Source organism: Vidua macroura, chromosome 9, assembly GCF_024509145.1.
Source record: "Vidua macroura isolate BioBank_ID:100142 chromosome 9, ASM2450914v1, whole genome shotgun sequence".
Taxonomy (NCBI): Eukaryota; Metazoa; Chordata; class Aves; order Passeriformes; family Viduidae; genus Vidua; species Vidua macroura.
Genome location: NC_071579.1, coordinates 28,105,969 through 28,127,556, shown reverse-complemented (window position 1 = coordinate 28,127,556; position 21,588 = coordinate 28,105,969). Strand labels below are relative to the sequence as shown.

The following is a 21,588-nucleotide window of genomic DNA, read 5'->3' as shown; positions in this document are numbered from 1 at the left end:
CCCCCCCCCCCCCCCCCGGCGGGCGGTTTCAAGTCCCCCCTTCCGAGGTCTCCGCGGCGCCGGCCAATCAGCGCGCGCTGCGCGCCGCGGCCCGCCGCCTTAAAGGGCCCGCGCGCCGCGCGGCGCCGGGGAAGCGGCGCCGCCCGCGGGCCGAGCCGGGCGCGCTCTAGGACCGCGCGCCGCCGCCGCCCGCCCTCCCTGCCCGCCGCGGGAGGCCGCCCGCCGCCTCCGGAGCGGGGCGTGGCGCGGGGAGGCCCCGCCCCCGCCGGGCGGTGATTGGCGGGAGCGGGCGCCCGTCGGCGGCGGGGGCGGCGCCCGGCGCGGCCACGTTCGGGTGCGCGGCCAGCGGCGCGTTGGGCGCAGCGAGCGGCGGCGGGCGCGGGGCGATGGGGGCGCGGCGGCGGCCGGCGCTCTGACAGCCCCCGGCGCTCCCTCGGCGGCGGGCGCAGCGGCTCCGGCGGCAGCGGCGGCTCTCGGCGGCCGCCTCCCTCCTCCTCGGCGCGGACCATGTTCGCCAAAGGGAAGGGCTCGGCGGTGCCCTCGGACGGGCAGGCGCGGGAGAAGTAAGAACGGCGGCGGCGGCGGCGGGGGGAGCGGGGCGGCGGTGGCGGCGGGCGGCTTTGTGCGGGGCGGGAGCGGGGCTCCTCTTCCTCCTCCGACCCGGCGCTCGGCTGTTGCAGGCTGGCGCTGTACGTCTACGAGTACCTGCTGCACGTCGGCGCCCAGAAGTCTGCGCAGACCTTCCTGTCCGAGGTGAGCCCCGCCGCCCCCCGCGCCCTTTGTGCGCCGCCGCACGCCCGCCCTCCATCTTGCGCGGGGCGGCGGCGGCGCCGGGGGGTCGCCGCGCGTGGGGGCCCACGCCCACCCGCGACCACCCCCCACCCGCACCGCCCCCCCCTCCCAACCCACCCCCCCCCCTCCGTCTTCCTCTTGCCCGCAGATCCGGTGGGAGAAGAACATCACTCTGGGCGAGCCCCCCGGCTTCCTGCACTCCTGGTGGTGGTAAGTGCGGGGGTGTCCCGTCGCGGGTGGGAGCAGCCCCCGGGGGCGAGGGGGAGGGGGTGCGCGCCGCTGGCGCGGGGCCCCACGGGGTTACAGCCCCGGTAGTGGCGTGAGTCAGCAGCGGCGGCGAGCCCCGAACCGCCCCGGCTCCCGCTCCCCGCGGGCGTCGAGGCGCGGCGGAGCCACCCCCGGCCCCGCGGGAGCGGCGGGCAGGGCTCCCGCTGGAGAGCTGCCGGGCCAGCCGCAGGCACCGGGCTGTGCCGGTGCCACTGGGGCGCCCAGGGGAGCAGGGCTGGGCGGCTGCGAGGCTGGGAGAAGTCCCTGAAGTCTCACGGGGGTTTATCCCTTCAAGGTGTTGCCTCTTGAAGGCTACTTTTGCTTCCTTAAGCACCCAGCATCCCCAGTCCTGACGGTCAGATGCGAGTAGTGTAAGGCTGGGATGCACAGCTGGATCCAGCTGTGGGGCCCGTGGGCTGGGAAGCCGCTCACCTGCGCTGACCTGGGTGCCCGATCCCTGATGAGTAACTGCTCCTCTCCCATCTCTCCCTGCCGTGCAGCGTGTTTTGGGACCTGTACTGCGCAGCTCCCGAAAGGCGAGACACTTGTGAACATTCGAGTGAAGCCAAAGCCTTTCATGACTACGTGAGTAACAAGTTTCTAATCCTCGTGGTAATTACGGCGTTGGGGAGCTCCGGCGCACCAAGAGCCAACCTAACGTAACCGACTGGCAAAAAGCATGGGTTTTTTTTAACCAGCAATGTTCTGATTTGACTGAACAGTATTTCATAATGTTGCAATTATGTAAATGAGCTCAGATATTTATCTAAAGCACTTAAAGGCATTCGGGCTAGTGGTAGAATTAAGAAGTTTTGCATAGCAATGGACAACAAAGCGTTTATAGAGGGTTGGTGGCAAGATATTTCATGCTGAGGACACTGTGGTGGTGAGATGTTTCATGCTGAGGGCACCTTGCAGGATGGGTGGGGGTTGGATTTTGGTGGGGAGGAGAAGGGGGAATTCCCCAAACCACTGTTGAATGCCCCAGTTAATATCTCCCTGCCTTTGGCAAGGCTGGGGGCTTCCTTGGTTTCCTGAGTCCTCCCTTGATCCCAGCAAGGCAGAGGTGTTGTCTTGTCGAAGCTGGTGTTGCAGACCCCCGTTGGTTGGTCGTTGTGCGTCTTGGCTCTCCGTGGTTTGGGTTGCAGAGGTGGCAGCGTGACCCAGGGATGGATGGTTCTTCTGGGGTGGCATGCTTGAGTCTGAGGTGTCTCCCAGAGAATCCCTCTTGGGAAGGGTGCATGGCATGTCTGCCCCGTGGGCGACGGGTGGGCTGCCCACTCCCGTCCCGCACACGGTGCCCGCATCCGCAGCGTTGGGAGGAATTTGCATCAAAGGATTAGTCACCTGGCTGCGGGCTTGGACCCCAGTCAAGTGCGTTTAAGCCTTGTAGCAGGAGCTGGTTTTGTCTGCTCCGGGGAGACTATGGTATGGAAACCATTTTTCCTCCCTTCCCAAGTTTCTCGTTGCCTCGACATGCCTGGCTTGGGATGTGTGAGGGTTTGCTGGCGAGCAGTGCCGGGCGAGCGTCTCGGGGACCTCAGCGGCGCTCTCACACGCTGGCACTGGACACAGCGGCCGCCCTGGGGCACGGGCAATACCAGAGAGGCTGGGCTGGCTGCTGAGCTGTCTCTTGTCTCTTCCCACCCCGCTGGGTCTTGGGGGAAGTGTGTCTGGGTATTTGCTAGGTGGAGTTTGTCTGTCTGTCTGTCCATCCCTGCGGCCGCTGTCTGCATTGCTTGTTTTCACTGGGTCGGATTAAGATGGTGAACTCCTGAACCAAGGGTCAGAGCTGATAACCAGCTGCACGTCTAGCAGTTGTTGGCTTCTGCTCGCTTCCTGGATGTTTTGGGGCAAATTGTGGGGGGTTTGGGAGCACAGATTGGACAGCGGGCTCATCAGGAGCAAAGCAAAGGTAGATCTTTGGGCAGCAGAGCCACAGGTGAAGATGACATTAGCAAGCAAGACCTGGTAATGCTCCATCCCCAGCAGCCTCCTCATCGTGTTTGAGGATTTAGTGTATTTAGAGAAATTAATCTTTTTTTAGCTTGGTAATAATTCTAACAATAGGTCTGAGTGCATTAGATGATTCACATAAACTTCTTTAATACACGTAGCTTTAAGCTTACAGTAAATAGACACAATCCTGATTGTTTTTAATTCTCAGTGTAATGCAGTTTTCTAACAGCCCCAAGTGCTTTACCCTTTGAGTAACTCCTAAGATTTTTCACTCCCCTGTGCTTTGGCTTGGTGGCACTGGGTTGGTTTCCCCAGGCATGTTTTGGCCCCAAGACAGGGCTTGTGCTTCTCCGTGGTGTGGCTGGTGACGGATGCTCAGGGTACAGTCCCTCTCTGAGGAGTGGTGTTTTCCTGGCACAGCGTGTACTTTACAGGGCGAGGGACCTACCTGGCCAAAACTTAAATATTGACCAAAGAACTGAATGATAACGTGGGAGTGTGAATAGAGCCTTGTTTCTCTCCAGCTTCCGGGCAGGCTGCCGGTACCGGTGAGCGTGGTGGGCAGTGTCAAACACCGAACCCAGCGACCCATCAGCGGTGCGTGGCAGCTAAAATGGGATATGAGCCCCAAATGGGGCTGGATCAGTGAGTCATGAATTGCTTCATGTGGTGGTTGTGGTTAAAAATATCCCAATCTAAGTCTTGCCCCAGGTTGGTAGAGTGTTGTATTTACACTTGGCCAGCAATGGGCAAACTCCGTGTGTCCTGCTTGGTGTTTGCCCAAAACATGGTGTGTGTTAACCCAGAGACTCTGCTACTGTGAGGACAGAAAGAGGGGATGCTTTGGGAGCCTGGCATGTCACTTTCCCAGAGCCAGCACTGGAGGGGTTCTTGCCTGGGACACAAATCTTTTGGGAAGAGGGAGCAGTTCTCCTCGTTAACAGGGTGGCATTTGCATGGTGTGTCATTTCCACTTTATTTTCCAGCATAATTGTATGAAAACTGTTAGGAGCAGCAGGACAAATAGCTGATTTTCCCCCTCCAGTTTTGAGTGTTAATAAATTAAAGGAAGGAAAATTAAGAAAGTAAGGAGACATCCCACTACTTTCTTTTTTTGAGGGGACCCTTGAAAACTTTGGGTTCTTATGAGTGCTTGGAAATACTTCTTTTTACCTTTCCCCTGACGTTTTTCCTCCCAAGCTGGGACAAAAGCCTGCTGGGACTTTGTAGAAAGCTGTTTGCTGGGAGAAGAGTGATGGGAGTGGGGATTCACCTGGCACAGGCAGGAGGAATGCTGCTCTGCTCTACCCTTCCATCTCTGGCAGGTCTGTGCGTCTGTTAACACAACTATCGAGTTGTGTTGGTTGGAGGGTTGTTAGTCATCCTCTTCTATCTGTGTCCAAAGAGTTCATCCAAGCTAACAGCCCCACGAGCACTCACCAACTCCTAAAACTCAACCTGTAGGCATTGATTTAGGTTCCTCCAAGCCCCGTGGCGAGCGTGCCGGCGTTCCGGCACGCTCCCGGAGCCGGCGAGCTTGCAGCGGGATCGCTCGTCATGACAGGGGATTTCAGCCGCCGCGTTATCTGGGAATTGGCCGATGGCTGGTCGCAGTTGAGCATTTCAACGCCGTGAAAGCCAATACAATTTGAGTTAGCGGTGATGACTGCCAGTTTAAATACCGCAGTGAATTTCTGTCAAAGAGCTAATACATAGAAAGGGAATTGCAGAAAACTTGATCACCAGAACCACTTCAGTCGATTTTGGCCTCGAGCTACAGAAAATGAACTTAAATCTAGTTGACTGTTGCTACATACTTTTTTGTGGTATTGCTCTGCCTGCACAGCCAGCTCATGTCAACATGCAGGAGAGAAAACTCGGGGTAGCCTTTGGCTGATGAAGACTTTGACTTCATCATTGCTTAGTTCTGTTCCCCCCAGTTTCCTCCTGAGAAGGACCTGCACTCCGGGAGCATTTGAAATGCTGTTTTCTTTGCAGCACAAGATCTGCGGAGCTGTGGCTTCAACTTGCCATTAACACAAAGCATTGATTTATTTGTTTTTGTTTTTAACTTTGGGAAGCTGCTGCAGTTCTTTCTAACTTGGGTCTGGAAAGAGGCTCTGCAGCAGTGGGGCTGGTTGCTGCTGGAGGTGCAGTGGTTGGTCTGGGAAAAGTTGGTGTGTTTGGGGCTCTTGTCCTCCTGTCTTCGTTGGGGACAACCAGGGCTCCTCCTTTTTCCCCCATCTGAAACAGTTCCCCTTAGAGAGATCTCAGGGGGTTTGGATGGATGGATGGATGGATGTGGATGGATGGATGGATGGATGGATGGATGGATGGATGGATGGATGGATGGATGGATGGATGGGGAATTCAGGCTTGCTGGAGTTAGTGTGCTCGGTGGAAACAAGGTAAAGCCCGAGAGGCTGGAAGGACTTGGGCCTGCTTGCTGTACAGACTGGGGGCATCCCAGGGATGGTTCTTCTATGCTGAATTTGCCAATCACGGCCCATACAGGTGTGGGACAGGCACCCCATCCCAGTGTCACTACCTGGGTATTCTTGGGCTGCAGGGGAGCATTTCCTTGTCACAGCACCATCTGGTCCCTAGGGTCTGTGTGGCCAGCTCATGGCATGGTGCCTTGGCAGGTGACATGGCCTTGTGGGACCCCTGGGAAGGGATGCTCTTCATGCACAAAGGGTTTGGTGTGACTGTCTCCTCTGCCATGCCAGGGTCTCGTCTTGTTCCAGGACCAGTGAAGGTTGTAAGGCCTTGTTCAAGGCACCCATGGCTGTGAGGGTGGGACCAGTGGGTGTGATGATCCATGAGTACCTCTGTGGTGGTGATGATGGTCCATGAGAGCTGCTCCTCTTGTGTGCAGCCAGTGTTGTGTAGGAGAAGAGGTGTTTTTGGGGCAGCTTTAGTGCATCGCAGGGACAGGGGTTGGGAACAGCTTTGTGTGGTCCCTGTGAGCCCCCACAGGCATTGCCTGAGCCCTGGGCATGTGGCTCAGTGGTGGCACACACAGCTCTGTCCCGTTTCCATGCGGGGCTGCGCTCCGTCTGGGCTCCATCCAGCTCCTCTCTGCAGGGACAGGGTTCCCCGGTAGGTAACCGGAGAGAGGAGTTTCCTTCAGGAGTGGCAGGCTGCCAGGAGCAGCTGCAAAACTCCACATCACTTAAAAAAAAAAAAAAAAATTGCAACAAAAATAAATAAATCCAGATATTCCCCCTCCTGGCAGCGCTGGGCTCAGCCTTCCCTCCCAGTTAAGGGTACTGGTGAGCCTGGGTGTCCTTTAAAGCCTGCCTTTGCTGGAGTACCATGCAAGGGTGGATTAGTTTAATATTATATTTTAAACAACATTGGCTGTCATGACAGAGCAACCTCGGCTTCCACACTTCCTGCTGCCCAGCAGCAGGACCGGGGCATTGCAGAGCAGCACCTTTCCACGGGTGATGCTCATGGAGAAGGCTCCATTGTGAAACTGGAGGTCAGAGCCCAGAGCTTATGTCTTAGTCTTTGACTGGGGAGCCTAAATATTTATCCTGTTCTGTCCCTAATGAAAACAAATTGTCAACAGTTGTTCAGTAACTGACTAAATTAAAATCTGTAATTAGTCAATTAGATTAAAGAGTTGGCACAACCTGATTGTATCATGCTGGTTAGGTTATTAAGAGAAAGGGTGTGATTTTTAATTACTGAATGCTAATTTTGACGGTTTCAAATAGAAACAGACGTTCCCCCCCTCCACCCCACCCCGAGTGCCTCTGCAAAAGTAAGGCAGGGGATGGATTTTATATCAACAAATGGTGCAAACACGCAAAGTTTCTCTGGCTCCAGTCCGGGAGGGGGTTCTCCAAAAAAGCCGGGAGCGGGACAGGAGGGGAGGAAGGATTTCTTCAATCCTGCGTGAGGATGGGAGGGCAAGTGGGGGTTTGTGCCACGGGTGGGGACCCCCTGCCTGGCTGGGTGTCGCGGTCTGGCTGCTGCCCATGGAGGTCCTGCCCTGCTGCCCCACTGCCCACGCCGGTGTGCCCTCGCCTTGCACGAGCCCATGTGCAGCAGCGAGCCAGACTGGAGTATTTTTTCTTTTCCCTTTTTTTTTTTTTTTTTTCTTCTTTAATAGTATCTTTCTAATCCCCCTCCCCCCAGCGCTTGAGAGGGGCCAGCTTCCAGTGGCAGGCAAAGCCCGCAGCGGGGAGGAGGAGGAGGAGGAGGAGGAAGGCCTTGCGTGGCGAGCGCGGCAGCCCAGCGCCATCCCATTGTTTGCCCCGGCGGCCACGTGGGCGAGCGGTGAGGCCGGCGAGGGGACCCGCTGCCGGCCGCGGGGGGAGCGCCTGCCCCCGGCAGATGCTGGGCTCCGGGCGAGCACAAAGCTCGCAGCCCTGCCCTCCCCGGCCTTCGGAGGTCCCTCCGCAGGAACAAAGAGGGCGAGGGGCCACCGTGCCAAGCCGTGCCGGGGATGCCGTGGCCGGCACGGGCACTCCTGTCCGGCCGCGGGCAGTGGGGAGGTGTTAGGTCAGGACGCCGTCTGTTGGGTACGAGTGGGACTTTCCTGTCCTCCTGATCATTTCCTTCCTTACCTTGGAAACTTGGATTTTCTCCTACCTTTTGTTCCCTATTTTTCTCTTGTAAAGCTGTCCCTGGTTCTATTGGAAACAGCTGCCAGAGCTGGTCCTGGGGAGCGGGCGGGGGGCTCTGGCTGTTCCTCCTCTCTTGCCGCTCACGCCCCCGCGGCAGAGCTGGCACCGCCGAAATGGCACCCGGCTGTGCGAAGCCCTCGCTGGTGGGGGGTGCTCCGGGGGGAGCTGCTGCAGCCACATTTGCTCCTGGTTTTCCTTAGAAACAGAGGGGGATGGCAGAGGGAGAGTGGTGCAGCACCCGAAGCACCTTGTGTCCAGCCTGGCTAGAGCTGGGATCTGACCTGTGCCTTGTGTCCAGCCTGGCTAGAGCTGGGATCTGACCTGTGCCTTGTGTCCAGCCTGGCTAGAGCTGGGATCTGACCTGTGCCTTGTGTCCAGCCTGGCTAGAGCTGGGATCTGACCTGTGCCTTGTGTCCAGCCTGGCTAGAGCTGGGATCTGACCTGTGCCTTGTGTCCAGCCTCGTTAGAGCTGGGATCTGACCTGTGCCTTGTGTCCAGCCTGGCTAGAGCTGGGATCTGACCTGTGCCTTGTGTCCAGCCTGGCTAGAGCTGGGATCTGACCTGTGCCTTGTGTCCAGCCTGGCTAGAGCTGGGATCTGACCTGTGCCTTGTGTCCAGCCTGGTTAGAGCTGGGATCTGACCTGTGCCTTGTGTCCAGCCTGGCTAGAGCTGGGATCTGACCTGTGCCTTGTGTCCAGCCTCGTTAGAGCTGGGATCTGACCTGTGCCTTGTGTCCAGCCTGGCTAGAGCTGGGATCTGACCTGTGCCTTGTGTCCAGCCTTGTTAGAGCTGGGATCTGACCTGTGCCTTGTGTCCAGCCTGGTTAGAGCTGGGATCTGACCAGCCCTGCCCACAGGACACAGCGTGGGCTGGATCCCTGTGAGCATCACACACCCGCCTTGCCAGCATCCCGCTCGTGGCTCAGAGAGGCTCCCTGACTTCTGCTGAGGCTTCTGCTCAGCGCACGGGCACATTCCTCCTTATTTCCTGGAATTTTTTCCCTCCGAGTCCTCACCCTGCAGATCCCTGGGGGGACACCCAGGGTTGAGGTGTCAGTGGAGCAGAAACAGTGCTTTCCTCCAGGCTGGCAGGGAGCAAAAATGTCTCTGCAAGTAAACAAATACCTCACCTCTGCCTATGTTTGGGGTTTAGATTTTTTTTGGTCCCTCAAAACTCCTGGTCGTGGCCACAAGTGCCAGGAGCTGGGTTCAGAGCTACAGCTGTGCAGTCAAAGAGGGATTTCCACAATATGGGATAGCTTCTGGGTGCTGCCACCTGTGTGTGATGGAACCCTGCTGCCCACCCACCCACCCACTGCCACCTCCTCTCATCCCCAGAGCAGTGACACCAGTCTCCTGTGCCAGTCAGGGCAAGAGGGACACCTGGGTGGCTTGGGTAAGATTTGGGTTTGGATGTGGCGCAGCTCTGTGTGGCAAGACCAGCTTTCCTTTTGTGTTGAGTTTGTGCATTTAATGAATTTTTTTTTTTTTTTTTATTTGCTAAGAGGAGAAATACTCATTCTCCTGCCCGAGCTTAATGTGGCATGCATGGTGACTGTTAGTATCAAAATTAAGCAGAAAACAAATGTATACACATGCAATTACATCTGTGGAATATGCACTGTTAAGATATACATGTGGATAAAGATAGAGGGGCGTGTGCCTGTGTATTTTTGAGTGGTGGGACAGAGCAGTGCTTTGTGCCCGGCCATCCAATGCCCTCCTACTTGCCTTACTCTTCCTCCTCCATGGCCTTTGCCACCACCACCAGTGGTTTTTAGCAAGGTGATTTCCACCTCTGTGTTCCCCAGGCTGGGTGGGAGCCTGTGGGGTCGGTTGGTCGGTCTGTCTGTCTGTCCATGTGCGAGGCTGCGCCTGCTGCCTTAAGATAAAGTCCAAAGGAAGACCTCTGGCTGTGTCTTGAGCTAACATTTTCTTTTTAATTTTTTTTTCCTTAATGTTTCTGCATCAACCCTTGAACATTTGATCTGGTGCCTCTCCTCCTGGGGTGCGGCAGCTTTCTGTAGTGAAAATGAGCTCTCGCCACCCCTCCTGCCTGCCTCAAACAGGGTCTGGAGTGGGGGGGGGGGTTTCCTTCCCATTTTCCCTGGATTTGGGCTGTTTTTTTTGTTTTGTTTTTTTTTTTTTACAATCTCTCAAGGCTGAGCTCGCACCTATAATTGGAATTTTTTGGCTACAAACTGAAGCAGGGAGATGCACTGCAGCAGCTCTGACTTGCTGGTGAGCACGACCTGCTCAGCACAGCTAGCGTGCTGGCATCCCATGGCATTCCCAGCAGGTAAAACAGCCCAGAGCCAGTCCCTCCTATCTGACATGGATTTCCTTCTGTGCCCCACTCCTGTCCCCAGCTCCCACCCACACAGCTGTCATCATACCTGGGTCACCTGGTCCAGCACTGCCTGGTGCCCACCATGGCGAGTGGCCGGCTGGAGTCTCCTTCCTTCCAGAGCAGCCTTGCTGCGAGGGTGTCCCAAGCCTTGGATTTGCTTATTTACCCATTTCTAGTAACTGTAAGGTGGGAAATGCCCCATTCTCACCCCACGGGTAGCTGGCATTGCCCAGTTGTGTCCCCAGGCAGGTGGCTGCTTCCTGCCCCAGGCAGTGTTTTTAACTCAGCCTCTAGGTTGGTTGTTTGGGTTGTGTTTTTTGCCTTTTTTTTTTTTTTTTTTTTTTTTTTAAGTGAAAAAAAAGCAGGGCACTCTGAGGAAGGGGGCAGGGCGCTTCCTTGAAGCACCCTGGTTTGGGGTGGGCAGATAAGGGTGCTGCGTCACACTTGGCTCCTCTGCCCTGCCAAGCCCAGCAGAGCATCCTCCTCGCTCTCCTGCTCCGCCCAGCCCTCACTGATCCTGTTTTTTTGGGGGAAGCCCCACTGGGGTAAGGCAACCTCTAGTGCAGAAGCTGCTTGAACCCCCACATCTCCCTGCCCACGAGCGGTGCTCACAGCAAGAAGGAGGGAGAGGTGCTTTTCTCCCCCCTTGGCTCCTTTCTGCCAGAGAGCTGTGCAGCTGATGGGGTGTAAATCACACCCAGCCTCCCTGTGCCCATCTGCCAGCAGAATGGTGGGGGGGAGGGGGGGGGGTCATGGCTGGTGACAGCTTGGGGTGACTTTCCATCACAGCTCCAACCCCTCTCCGGTGTCCCTGTGGCTCTGGGAGAGTGCCTGCTCCTCCCTGAGGAACAGAACCTGGTCTGCCTGTTGGTGCTGGCAACACTTTGGCTGTTGGGGTCTTCCTGAAGACGTGAACTGAGGTGGGTCTGGTTCTGCGAGACCCTATTGGGGTCTGGCTTGGGGCAGGGACAACCACACTTTGAAATGCTTGGTCTCATCAGGATGTGCTTTGTGGGATATGGAGGTGGGGAGCTCACAAGGAAGCAAATGCTGCTTCACATTGAATATGGGTCCCTTTAGCCCAGCTCAGGCGCAGTTTTCCAAGGAAACCCCAAAACAGATGGTTTTGGTTTATCCTGGGTATTACAGCACCAATAACACCCAGGTGCTTCACACCTTTGCCAGTCTCTGCTGGAGAGAAGGTCCAGGCTGAGGCTCCCAGGGCTCATTTCATTGTTAAAAGCAGATTTACTTGCTTGTCCCGGAGCCCTTCAGGGTGTTGTGGCACATCCTGACAGCTTGTCCGTCCTTACCTGCAGTCATCAAGGAGTTTTCAACATGACTTATATAAAGCCTTTGTACTTGGATTGCTCCACCGTGCTGCACAATGGCTTCTTTGTCATCCTGCCAGCTAATTAATTTTAACTTTTACCGTTGCTCCAGCGCGGTGCCTCGTCTGCCTGGTCCATTTGAAGCTTCCCCCCCAACCTTAAGTGTTTTCCAAGCAGTTTGACTTGTTGCTGCTGAGCACTGGAGAAACCAGCTGGCCCCGCTGGTGCTCATCTTCTGGAGAAGGAGCTGCCCTCACACTGCTGCTGGAGCTGGGGCTGGTGGAGGAAAAGCCATTAGGAGGCTCAGGTTTTCTCCAGTGGCTTGTTTCTCCTAGCTGGCAGCTGAAGGTCCCCACAGAGAACATCCTCTGATGAAAAGAACAGGCTCTGGCTCCCTGGCTGGTGATTGGCACCATGAAGATCTCGCAGCCAGAGGTGAAACCCTTGGCTGCATCTCTGCATCTTTGGGACAAAACCCCTAGTGCCTGGGGATGTCTAAGTATGGGGGACCTGACAGTGGTGATTTCTGGAGGGTTGGGCTCTGGTTGGTTGTGCTCTGGGAGCTGAGTGCTTTTTGCTTGCATCCTCTGAGCAAACATCTCCAGCACAGCATTCCTGGTGTAGCAGGGAGCTTACCCCTGGCACCTCCCAGGCGTTCACAGGGGAGCTGAGCATCTCCTTAGAGCTGCCTGGAGAAGGAGCAGGAGAGATGTGACCCCAGCTGGGTGTCCCAGCCCTTGGGGTGCGATGAGCCAGGGTATTGTCTTTTCTGGGTAGGAGGGATGGAGATGGCCACATGCATAAACATCAGCTGAACTGTAGCCCTGGGGTTTGTGTGAGCAGTGCTGTGGCAGGGGGAGTTCCCCTCTGCTCGGGATGGGGACAGTGGCGGGTCAGGGAATATGGAATTGCTGCCTTTGTGTTTAATCTGGTTATAAGGATGGCTATTAGAGATAATGAATTTTGCCTGTCCCCACTGTTGTAATACAAGAACCCAACTGTCTTTCAACACCGCGAAGGTCACTCCTCTTTATTTCTGGTTGTAAATATTGCTGGTTACAGATGTTTGGGGTTGATGGACATGGCTAATTAAGTTTCTCCTGTCAGCTGGTTGGCAGGGTACAGGGGTGCTGGCATGGAGGTGAGGTCGGAGGGCAGGATCACAGCCGGGCAGCAATACCAGCAGCCACTTATCATGGTGTAAGCCCATCTCACTGCAGCCCCTCAGTGAGAGCAAAGCTGGGTTTGCACTGAGCCTTGCCCCTCTCTTTATTATGAATCTGGAGCAGGCTGGTGGGAAGACGGTGACTTTCGGGAGCAAGTTTCCATTTTGCTGCTCTCATTTGAGCGGAATTCAGATGAGGACATCTGCTGTCCCAAACCTCACCTGAGGGTGGGAAGAAGGGTGCAGAAACCCTTCTAATTTTTACCATTGAGTATCTTTTACGCCAGCACCAGCAGAGGCTTTTTCTTTCCCACGGATACTAACATGGAAATGACGGTGTGCTGGCCAGCAGAGCCAATACCCCACATCAGATCAGCACTGGGAGGGGCTGGGGGCCCCTTTCTGTGGGGCATGGGGCCGGTTGCTTCCCGGTGCTCCTCCTGCCAGGCAGGAACCGTCGGTGTGCGCTGCCTGTGCGCCTGGAACGCAGCACGTGCTGCTGTGCTCCCCGGCTCCCCCCGCGCGCCTGATTTATGCCGCTCCACATTTTCTCCTCCTTTCCATGCCTCTTTTTCCTCTCCCTCCTTTTTTTTTTTTTTTCCCCTCCCTTGTGCTGCCTGTGCATTGCCTTGCTCCTTTTTTTTTTTTTTTTTTTTTCCTCCCTTATTGCTCACAGGCCTCCCTGTTAACCCAGCGGGCTGCAAGATTTAGGGCTCCCTGCCTGGTGTGCAGTCTGAGCGGGGTTTTATTCTCCCAGAGGAGGGAACTGTGATCCCCATCACCCCACTGGGATATGATCCTTGCATGTAGAAGGGGCTGTTTTTATTATTCTGTCTTATGGCCGCAGAGCACAAGTCGTGTATCCCTGTTGGATGCTCCTGGCCATGGATTGCAGCAGAACTGGTGAGGTGGCCACGGGTGCCCATCGCCTCCATCCCGACGTCACTGCGCCGGCCATCTGTCCCCTCCTGTGCGGCGCCGGGCTGCCGGCTGCTTGCCGAGGCACCGGGGCTTGCCCAGTGGCTGCGAGGCCACCAGAGGAAAAAAAATTGCAAAGAAAAAAAGTTCTATTTTTGCTTTGTTTGCACCCATTTCATATGCGTAACCTGACTTTCTGTTGCGTTTTGGGGAGGGGCTCTTTTTGGTTTTTTTTGGTTTTTTTTAACTCCCCCTGCTGCTGTGCCAGGCGCATCAAAAGTTTGCTGGGTCTTGTGTGCGTGTGCGGATGCCGAATAATTTTATTAGCTGCCTGGAAGGGAGCCAGCGCGGCGTGCACCGTGCAGGAGGTGGCTGCTGGGGTGCCTTCCCTTCCCCTTCCCAGCTGGCCCCCCTTTGCCTCCACTGGTCTCCTGTGGGTTGCATCATCAGCATTACCACTTCATTTTATTTTTATACACATTTCTTAGGGAGGTTTTTGGTTTTGGTTTTTTTTTTTTTTTCTCCTTAAAGGGTTAAAACCGATGGGGAAGTTCAGCTAGCACTTGCAAGATATGGTTGCCTTAGCAACAGGCCTCCTAATCTGGTAGGTGACCTGAGAGACTGTGGAAGATGCAGGGGTTGGTTTGGCATTTCATTATTTCATGAGGCTGCGGCTCTCCAGCTGGTTCCCTTCCCAGCACCGCCACCGCCGCTGCTCCCCCCGCTGCCGCCCCCGGCATTCCTTGGCAAAGCCCGGAGGGGCCAGCAGCACGGTCCCCTCCCTGGGCGCTGCTGGGTCCTGGGAGCTCTTGCTCAGAAAGGGGGAGAGGGCTTCCCGCAGCTCAGGTGATAATTATTCAACTTTAGGATTGTAAAGATGGTTTCCTACCTTGCCTCTCTTCCTTTGAAAGGATTTGCGGTGGTGGCCCCAGACGAAATAATCCATGTGGCCCCAGCGCTAAAGGTGTGCTCATTGGTACTTCCAAACCCTGTGTTTTGGGGTCTGTGGCTCCAGTAACAAACAGATGGGACATGAACAGGGAAGCACAGTGGTTGGAAAAGGTGATGGAGTTGAGATGCAGCATCCAGCCAGTGTTTTGGGGAAGGCTGGTGGGCTTTTGGGAGGAGTGTGGCAGCATTATTCCAGCTGCTCTGGGCTCACTGGGCCAAGAGGCACAACCAGCACATACCCAGGGATGGATAGACCAAGACCTGGGCATTTCAGTCCCACAGCCATGGCCACCTTGTAGTTTTTTTCTTGGAAACATCCTCAAGTTGGCATTTCCCAGCACCGTCCCTTTTCCCTTGCTGTAGTCACCACCTCGTGCAAAGCATTGGTGATCACCCGCTCATCCTTGCCAGTGGTGGAGCCATCTAAATTAAGAAACTGCATCCCAAAACCTCCCTGCCTGATTTGGCCTCACTAAATCTCTGTGCACCATTGGATGGGGGCTCAAACTTCTGCCTGTGCAGTCCGGCACGGGATTCGAATGGATGTTGGTCACACCTGACAATGCCCATCAGCACAGAACTGTTGCATCCTAGTCCAAATAATCCTTGAGCTTTTGCCAGGGTGGCCAAGCAACTCTCTGTGCCCAAACCCGGGATGTTTTCCCCCTTGCTGGCTGCTGAGTGGTTGTGGAGTGTGGCTCTGCCCTTGGCACCCAGCCAGGACGGCTGGGCAAGGAGACCCTGAGGGAAGGAAGGTGTCCAAAGGGCTGGGGCCAAGCTCCCTCTGGGTACCCATGGAATAAAAGGGCCAGGATAGCGCCAGGGGCATCCCATTCCCGCAGATCCCAGCGTGCAGACCTCTTTTGTTTTTTCCCCCTCCCACTACTCCACGGCGTCGATGGCAGCTGCCTGGGATGGACGCCGGGGAGAGCCGCCTTTGTTTACCCGCCTCTCCGGCAGAGTGAGGGCGGGGATGCTCTTGGATCGAGGTGCTGATCTGTCATCTCCAGGTTTTATGCATCCCCAGACAAGAAATCAGTGGTGCAAAGCACAGACTTTTTGTTACTTATCGCCGAGCTCTGTGCAGAGCGCGGCTGCTGAAAGCAATCTGGTGTCTGCGATGCCCAGATTTATGGTTTCCCAGCCTCATTTGAGGTGTTGGCTTCCACTGGGAAGTAGAAAACCTGGTTTGAGCCATCGGAGTAGGATGAGAGGACCATGGCATGTAGTGTCATTGGACCCCAGGTCTGATCCCTGAGCTGGCAAATGGCCCCAGAGCTGTCATGGCCCTGGGTGGGACAGCATCTCCCTTGCTCCATCTTATCTGATGGAGACAAGAGGACCAATGTCCCAGGGAGCTGAAACAGCTCTGCTTTCCCCCTGAGTCTTCTCCACTTAGGACTGGGATAGCAGAGGCAAAGGCTGGAGCGAAGCAAAGGGAGGAAATCCAGGCGAGCCAGCAGAATCCCTAGAAAGCCCTTTTTTTGATCACTTGATCCCTTTTTTTTCCCGCATCTCTGCTTTGTGAGGCTTTCCAGGATTTGTCCCTCTCGGCGGGGATTTCGGGCGGGCAGCCGGGTCCCCAGGCACGGACAGACGGACAGGCTGCCAATCAGCCAGCACGCACCGTCCTTCCGTGGAGCGCCGTGCTCTGCTGCCAGGGGCTCCTGGGGCTCAAGCACGGGATTATACATGGGTTTTTTTTTTTTTTTAAAGAAAATCAAAAATTCCCAGGGAAAATATATTTTAAAAAAAAAAAAAAAGCCGTCTCCCCCCCGCCTCCGCCCTGCTGAGAAGCAGCTCTGCGATGGCGGCTGGAAAGCGAAGCCGTAAGTGTTGCGCGTGCCATCTGCTCCGCTTGGATCGCGGGAGCGGCTGGAGCCGGCGCAGCCTCGCGGGAAAGGGGGGCCAGCGCTTTGCAGGGGTAAAGATAGGGTCCCCCTGCCCCGGATTCCTCCCATCTGGGGTCAGTTTGAAGCCCACGCTGGCATGTTTGAGCCCCAGCTCGTGCTGCTTGGAGGTGCCCCATGGATGCAGAATATGCGCCTCTCCCTCTGTGGGTCATCCGGAGGTGAAGATGGTCGTGGGGTGGGATGAGTTGTGTGGAAGGGAATGGGCGGGTTTTGGTGGGTTTAGGAATCTGCAGCTCTGCTGGCTGCCTGAGGTGGAAGCACCTGCTGGCACAGGGTGCTCTGTAGTGTAGGGCGCGTCTCACGGGGACCTCGGGTGTTTGCTGTCATGAGAGCAGCTCAGCAGGACACGTCTGGTCCTCCCAAGGGGGATGCCAAAGGAAAACTCCTTCCCCAATAAGGAAAAAGTATATGGTGTCTCTAAAAAGAAATAAATGTGTCTGTTTGTGGGTTTGCTGTGGGAGCATCTCTGGGTTCTCACACAAGTTCCTCAGCTGGAGCCACCAGAGCAGTTTGGGTTTCTGCTTTACCAATTTTTACAAAACTGGTATTTCTTTGAGACTCCTCAGTGGGTCAAGCCAACAGACAGAGATGGGATGCAGAGGGAACCCAGGCTTTCTCCATCAAAAGGCAGCCATGTCCTCAGCAGCTGTGTCTGGGGCTCATGCTGGGTTGTGGGTGGTTGGCTTGTCTAGAGGGTAGCCAAGAGATGAATATTCCCAGGGTGTGTGATACCCAATCTAGGAGATCAGTTCTGACTGCAGGGACAGCAAATGTGGAGCCCTGAACTACCCCTTGGCTTGGCTCCACCAGCAGCAGTTTTGGTCTGTGGATGTTTGTCATATATGGGGTATATATATATATAAAATTTGCTGATTGAGATTAAACCACACTAAGTACCATATATCTTGCTTAGACCTCCGCCCCAGTGGGATGGGGGGCAGAAGGGGAAAGTAAAACCCATGGATTGCAATAAGAATAGTTTATTAATTGAAATAAAATATAATCATAGGAATGAAAATGGACATGATAGAGAGAAGTAAAACATAATAATACAGATAACTGATGCACTACATAATTCCTCACTACCTGCTGCTAATGCCCAGCCTGCCCCCGAGCTTCCTGGCCAAATTCCCCCAGTTTATGGACTGGATATGACATTCTGTGGTATGGAGTAACCCTTTGGCCAGTTTGTGTCCACTCTCCTGGCTGTTCTCCCTCATGGTTTCTTGTGCACCTCCTCACTGGCAGAACACGGGAAGCTGAGAAGTCCTTGACTCGGAGTAAGCACTACTTAGCAACAGCAAAAACACCAGTGTGTTATCAACGCTGTTCTCATAACACAGCACTGTACCAGCTACTAGGAAGAAAATTAACTCTATCCCAGACAAAACCAGGACAATGTAATATATATTTTATTTTATATTAGAGAAGGTTTTCTTGCAGAGCTTGGGAGCTTGGAGAGGATGTGTCTGGTGCTTTCCCCCCCTTCTCTTCCCATGCAAATGCAGTTGCTCCTCTTCTCCTGCTGGTAGAAAAGGCAGCGGTGGTGTGAGTGGGTTGAGTTTGTGGAGAAGGGATAATGCTCTCCAAACAAAACCAGAGAGCTTGTGAGGAGAAATGGAAAACTGAGGGAGGGTAGAAATGTTTGAGGAGGGGCTGCAGAAGGCTTTTGGTCTTGCTGGGCTTTGGGGCAGGGTGGAAGGATCCCAACTCAGTGTTTTCCCGCACTTGTTCCCAGCTAGTGAGCACGGTCAGACCTTCACAGGGGTTTCTGGGGTTCAGCACTGGCTGTAGTTAAACCTTGTTAGAGCCCAGCCCTTTCTTGGGGAAGCTCTTGGGAGCTCCAGTTCAACCCCATGGAGATGAGTTGGGAAGACACGTCCCCCTCACCAAGCCCTGGCCTCCAGGAAGCGCTGCCGTGCCCACAGCCTGTTGGCTCTCCAGAGCTGCCCACGGCCTTTAGCCATCCCACCTCACCAGATCCCACTTCAGGTGGTGAGCTGGCCCCACCTGGCTGCCAGGTGCCCCCCAAAGCCACTCTGTCACTCCTCAGCTGGACAGGAGAGAGGAAATACCACGAAAGCCCCATGGGTCGGATAAGGACAGGGAAACATCACTCACCAGCTACCGTCACAGGCAAAACTGACTCAACTTGAGTAAAAATTAATTTAATTTATTTCCAATCAAATTAGAAAATGATAATGAGAAATACAAACTAAATCTTAAAAGCCCTTCCCCCTACCCTTCCCTTCTTTCTGGGCCCAACTTCACTCCCCATTTTCTCTCCCTCCTTTCCACCAGTGGCTCCAGGGGACAGGGAACGGGGGCTGTGGTCAGTTCATCACAGCTGTCTCTGCTGCTCCTTCCTCCTCAGAGAAAGGACTCCTCCCACTCTTCCCCTGCTCCAGCATGAGGTTCTTTCCATGAGAGACAGTCTTCCACAAAATTCTCCAACATGGGTCCTTCTCCAGGGCTGCAGTTCTTCCCAAACTGCTTCAGTGTGGGTCCCTTCCATGGGCTCACAGCCTCCTTTGGGCATCCCCCTGCTCCAGTGTGGCGTTCCCTGTGGGCTGCAGGGGGATCCCAGCTCCACCAGGGAGCTCCATGGGCTGCAGGGGGATCCCAGCTCCACCAGGGAGCTCCATGGGCTGCAGGGGGATCCCAGCTCCACCAGGGAGCTCCATGGGCTGCAGGGGGATCTCAGTTCTACCAGGGAGCTCCATGGGCTGCAGGGGGATCTCAGTTCTACCAGGGAGCTCCATGGGCTACAGGGCCACAGCTGCCTCACCATGGTCTGCACCACAGGCTGCAGGGGAATCTCTGCTCCGGTGCCTGGAGCACCTCCTCCTCCTCCTCCTCCTCCTCCTCCTCCTCCTCCTTCCCCACTGACCTTGGGGTCTGCAGGGCTGTTTCTCTCACATGTTCTCACTCCTCTCTTCTCTGTCTGCAGTTGCTCCTGCACAATAAGTTTTCTCCCTTCTTAAATACATTATTCTAGAGCCCAATACATTGCAAGTAGCTCAAAGTGCTGCACTTCGGTGGCTACCCCTGAGCCCAGCGTTCAGAAATTCATTAATTGGGCTGGAACAATTATTTTTGGCTTTTGCAGAGGGAAAGGCTATAAATAATCACCCTGCGAGCTTGTGCGGTGACTTTGCAGCCTGTGTTGGGTGTGGGGGGGTTGTGTTGGGGTTTTTTTTTTTTTCCTTTGCTGCTGTCCGACTGGCTTTTTCTTGGCGGCCGAGAGTGGGAGACTTATCTGCAGAAAATGCCATTTGAGTTGATTAAAGAAACTCCTGCCATTGGCCCGAAGTGCCAAAGTTTCTGCAGAAACGGTTGCGCTTTCTGAGAAACCGCCCCGGGGACCTGCTGGGTGCTGGGGATGGGGAGGAGGGGAGGAGGGCGGGAGGAAGGCTTCCCCAGGCTCAGGGAAGGCAAACAAAGCACAAGACAAAGGATGTGGGGGAATCTTACCAAGGGGGAATCGTACCAAGCAGGGCTTGCCAGGCAGAGGGGCAGTGGTGGTGGGCACGCTTCTGTGCTTGCACTGCTCCACCAGCAGCAGCTGGCACTGCCCTCACACTGAGGGCTTTTGGTCCTTGGGGAGCTGAGTTTCAGCCAGACACTGAGCCAGAGGTGAAAGCCTCTGCATCCCAGTACCTGCCTCTCGAGCTCACCCATCCAATACCCTTGGGAGCCAAACCACAACAGCCTTAGCAGAAGCAAACAGCATCTAGTACACCTTCTTTTGTAAGCCCTCTGTCGCATCTAAAATAAATTTGCATGTAAATTGACAGGCTGATTTTAATGTCTCCTGGCTATAGAGCACTGAAGGCCCAGGCTTCCATTGTAGGTGGGCATGTGGCATGGTCCCCACACTTGCTGAGCTCTGGCATGGTGACAACAGAGCCATTCCCAGGGTGGAGGTGGCAGAGGCATGGGGTGACTGCTTGCAGGGAAGCAGAAACTTAGGAACTTAGTATTTCCTTTTTTTTTAAAAAAAAAAAAAAACAGATTTTATTAAGGAGTGAGACTTACTGAGAGGCTGGTGGCTGAGAATGGCCAGCACAGGACAGCAAACTGGGTTTTCCTGTAGGGAAGCTGCTCTGTGCCTGGCTGTTGGATTCCAGGGCCCACGCAGTGTCCTGTGCAGGAGCACATCCCACATCTCTTCCCTTGCCTGGCAGCAATTAAAACACATTCCCATCGTTGGTACAGGTTGCCAAAGACAACAGCCACGAGTCACTGATGTCTTGGAGAGTGTCACTTTGGCCAGAGCACCCCTTGGTACCTGGATTTGGGGAGCACTGCTGGAGCTGGAGCCAGTGTGAGGATCTGTTAGGAGTATTTCGGGAAAGGCTGCCTAGAGCAGAGCATCTCCCGAGCAGTCTCGCCGTGGCAGCTTTCCTTCGTCATCCATTATTTATTTGATCCTCTGCAAAACAAATTCGCTCCTCGGCACTGATTCTGATGACGGTGCTCATTTTACAAAAGAGGTAAAAGGAGCTGGTTTTGTTCCCAGTCTGAAAGACTTGAACAAAAAGGTGTTTCCTGCCGCCTTCCCGCCTGTATCAGTGAGATAAATCTGCAGAGTTTTAGAGCGGTGGTGAAAATTTTGGAATCTCAAGCAGCAAAACAGTTGAGCAGTGCTTTCCCTGTTGGTCCCCATCTTTCCTGGACTTCCAAGGGTGTTTGCTGTGGGAGGACTGGGGGGAACCAAGATGCTCAACTCACCTCGTAGCTCTCAGCTGAAGGTTTCTTGAGGGCATGGCTGTGTGTCCAGGGAAAAGGGGCTTCAAAAGGTGCATCTCCTCCTTGCTTGTGCTGTTGGAGGGCAGCTCTGCTCTATGGGTGCACAGAAGAGTGTATGCTTGGGGCTTGGAGCCAGTTTCAGAGGGTGTTTGGGGATGTCCTCAGTCACACCAGTGGCCAAGCCAGCTCCACGTCGCTTGCACCAAACGAGCTGGAGCGGTGGGTTGAGCGCTGGGCCGGGAAGTTTGGAGGGAGGGGACGGCGCGTCGGAGCCGCGTTCGTCAGGATGGAAATAACTGTCAGCCCCATTCAATCTGTCGCCTTGTTCCCGGGGGACAATTGCAAAACAGGATTACTGGTACTTAAAAATTCATAGAAAACGTTTCTTATCACAACGTCATAATTGTTATGACTCAGAAGAGTAGAATTGCCATTTTCCTGTGCCTTTTTTCCCCCCTTCACTTTTGTTGCATACCGAATCCCTTGCTGCAGCTGCGGGATCGTCGGGAAGGGGGAGAAAAAGGAAAAAAACAAACCAGGGCGATGCTTTA

General features: G+C 54.9%; 1 protein-coding gene across 3 annotated transcripts in view; it reads left to right on the top strand.

The window, feature by feature from the left end:
* The first annotated feature begins 417 nt into the window (after nucleotides 1-417).
* Nucleotides 418-21,588, top strand: part of SSBP3 (single stranded DNA binding protein 3) — a 55,732-nt gene continuing 34,561 nt past the window's right edge. For all 3 annotated transcript variants that reach the window (XM_053984572.1, XM_053984571.1, XM_053984570.1), the window contains exons 1-4: nucleotides 418-563; nucleotides 681-753; nucleotides 941-1,002; nucleotides 1,560-1,644. In XM_053984572.1, the coding sequence (XP_053840547.1) occupies nucleotides 508-563; nucleotides 681-753; nucleotides 941-1,002; nucleotides 1,560-1,644 (276 nt within the window). In that variant the 5' untranslated portion in view covers nucleotides 418-507. The remainder of the gene's footprint in view (nucleotides 564-680; nucleotides 754-940; nucleotides 1,003-1,559; nucleotides 1,645-21,588) is intronic.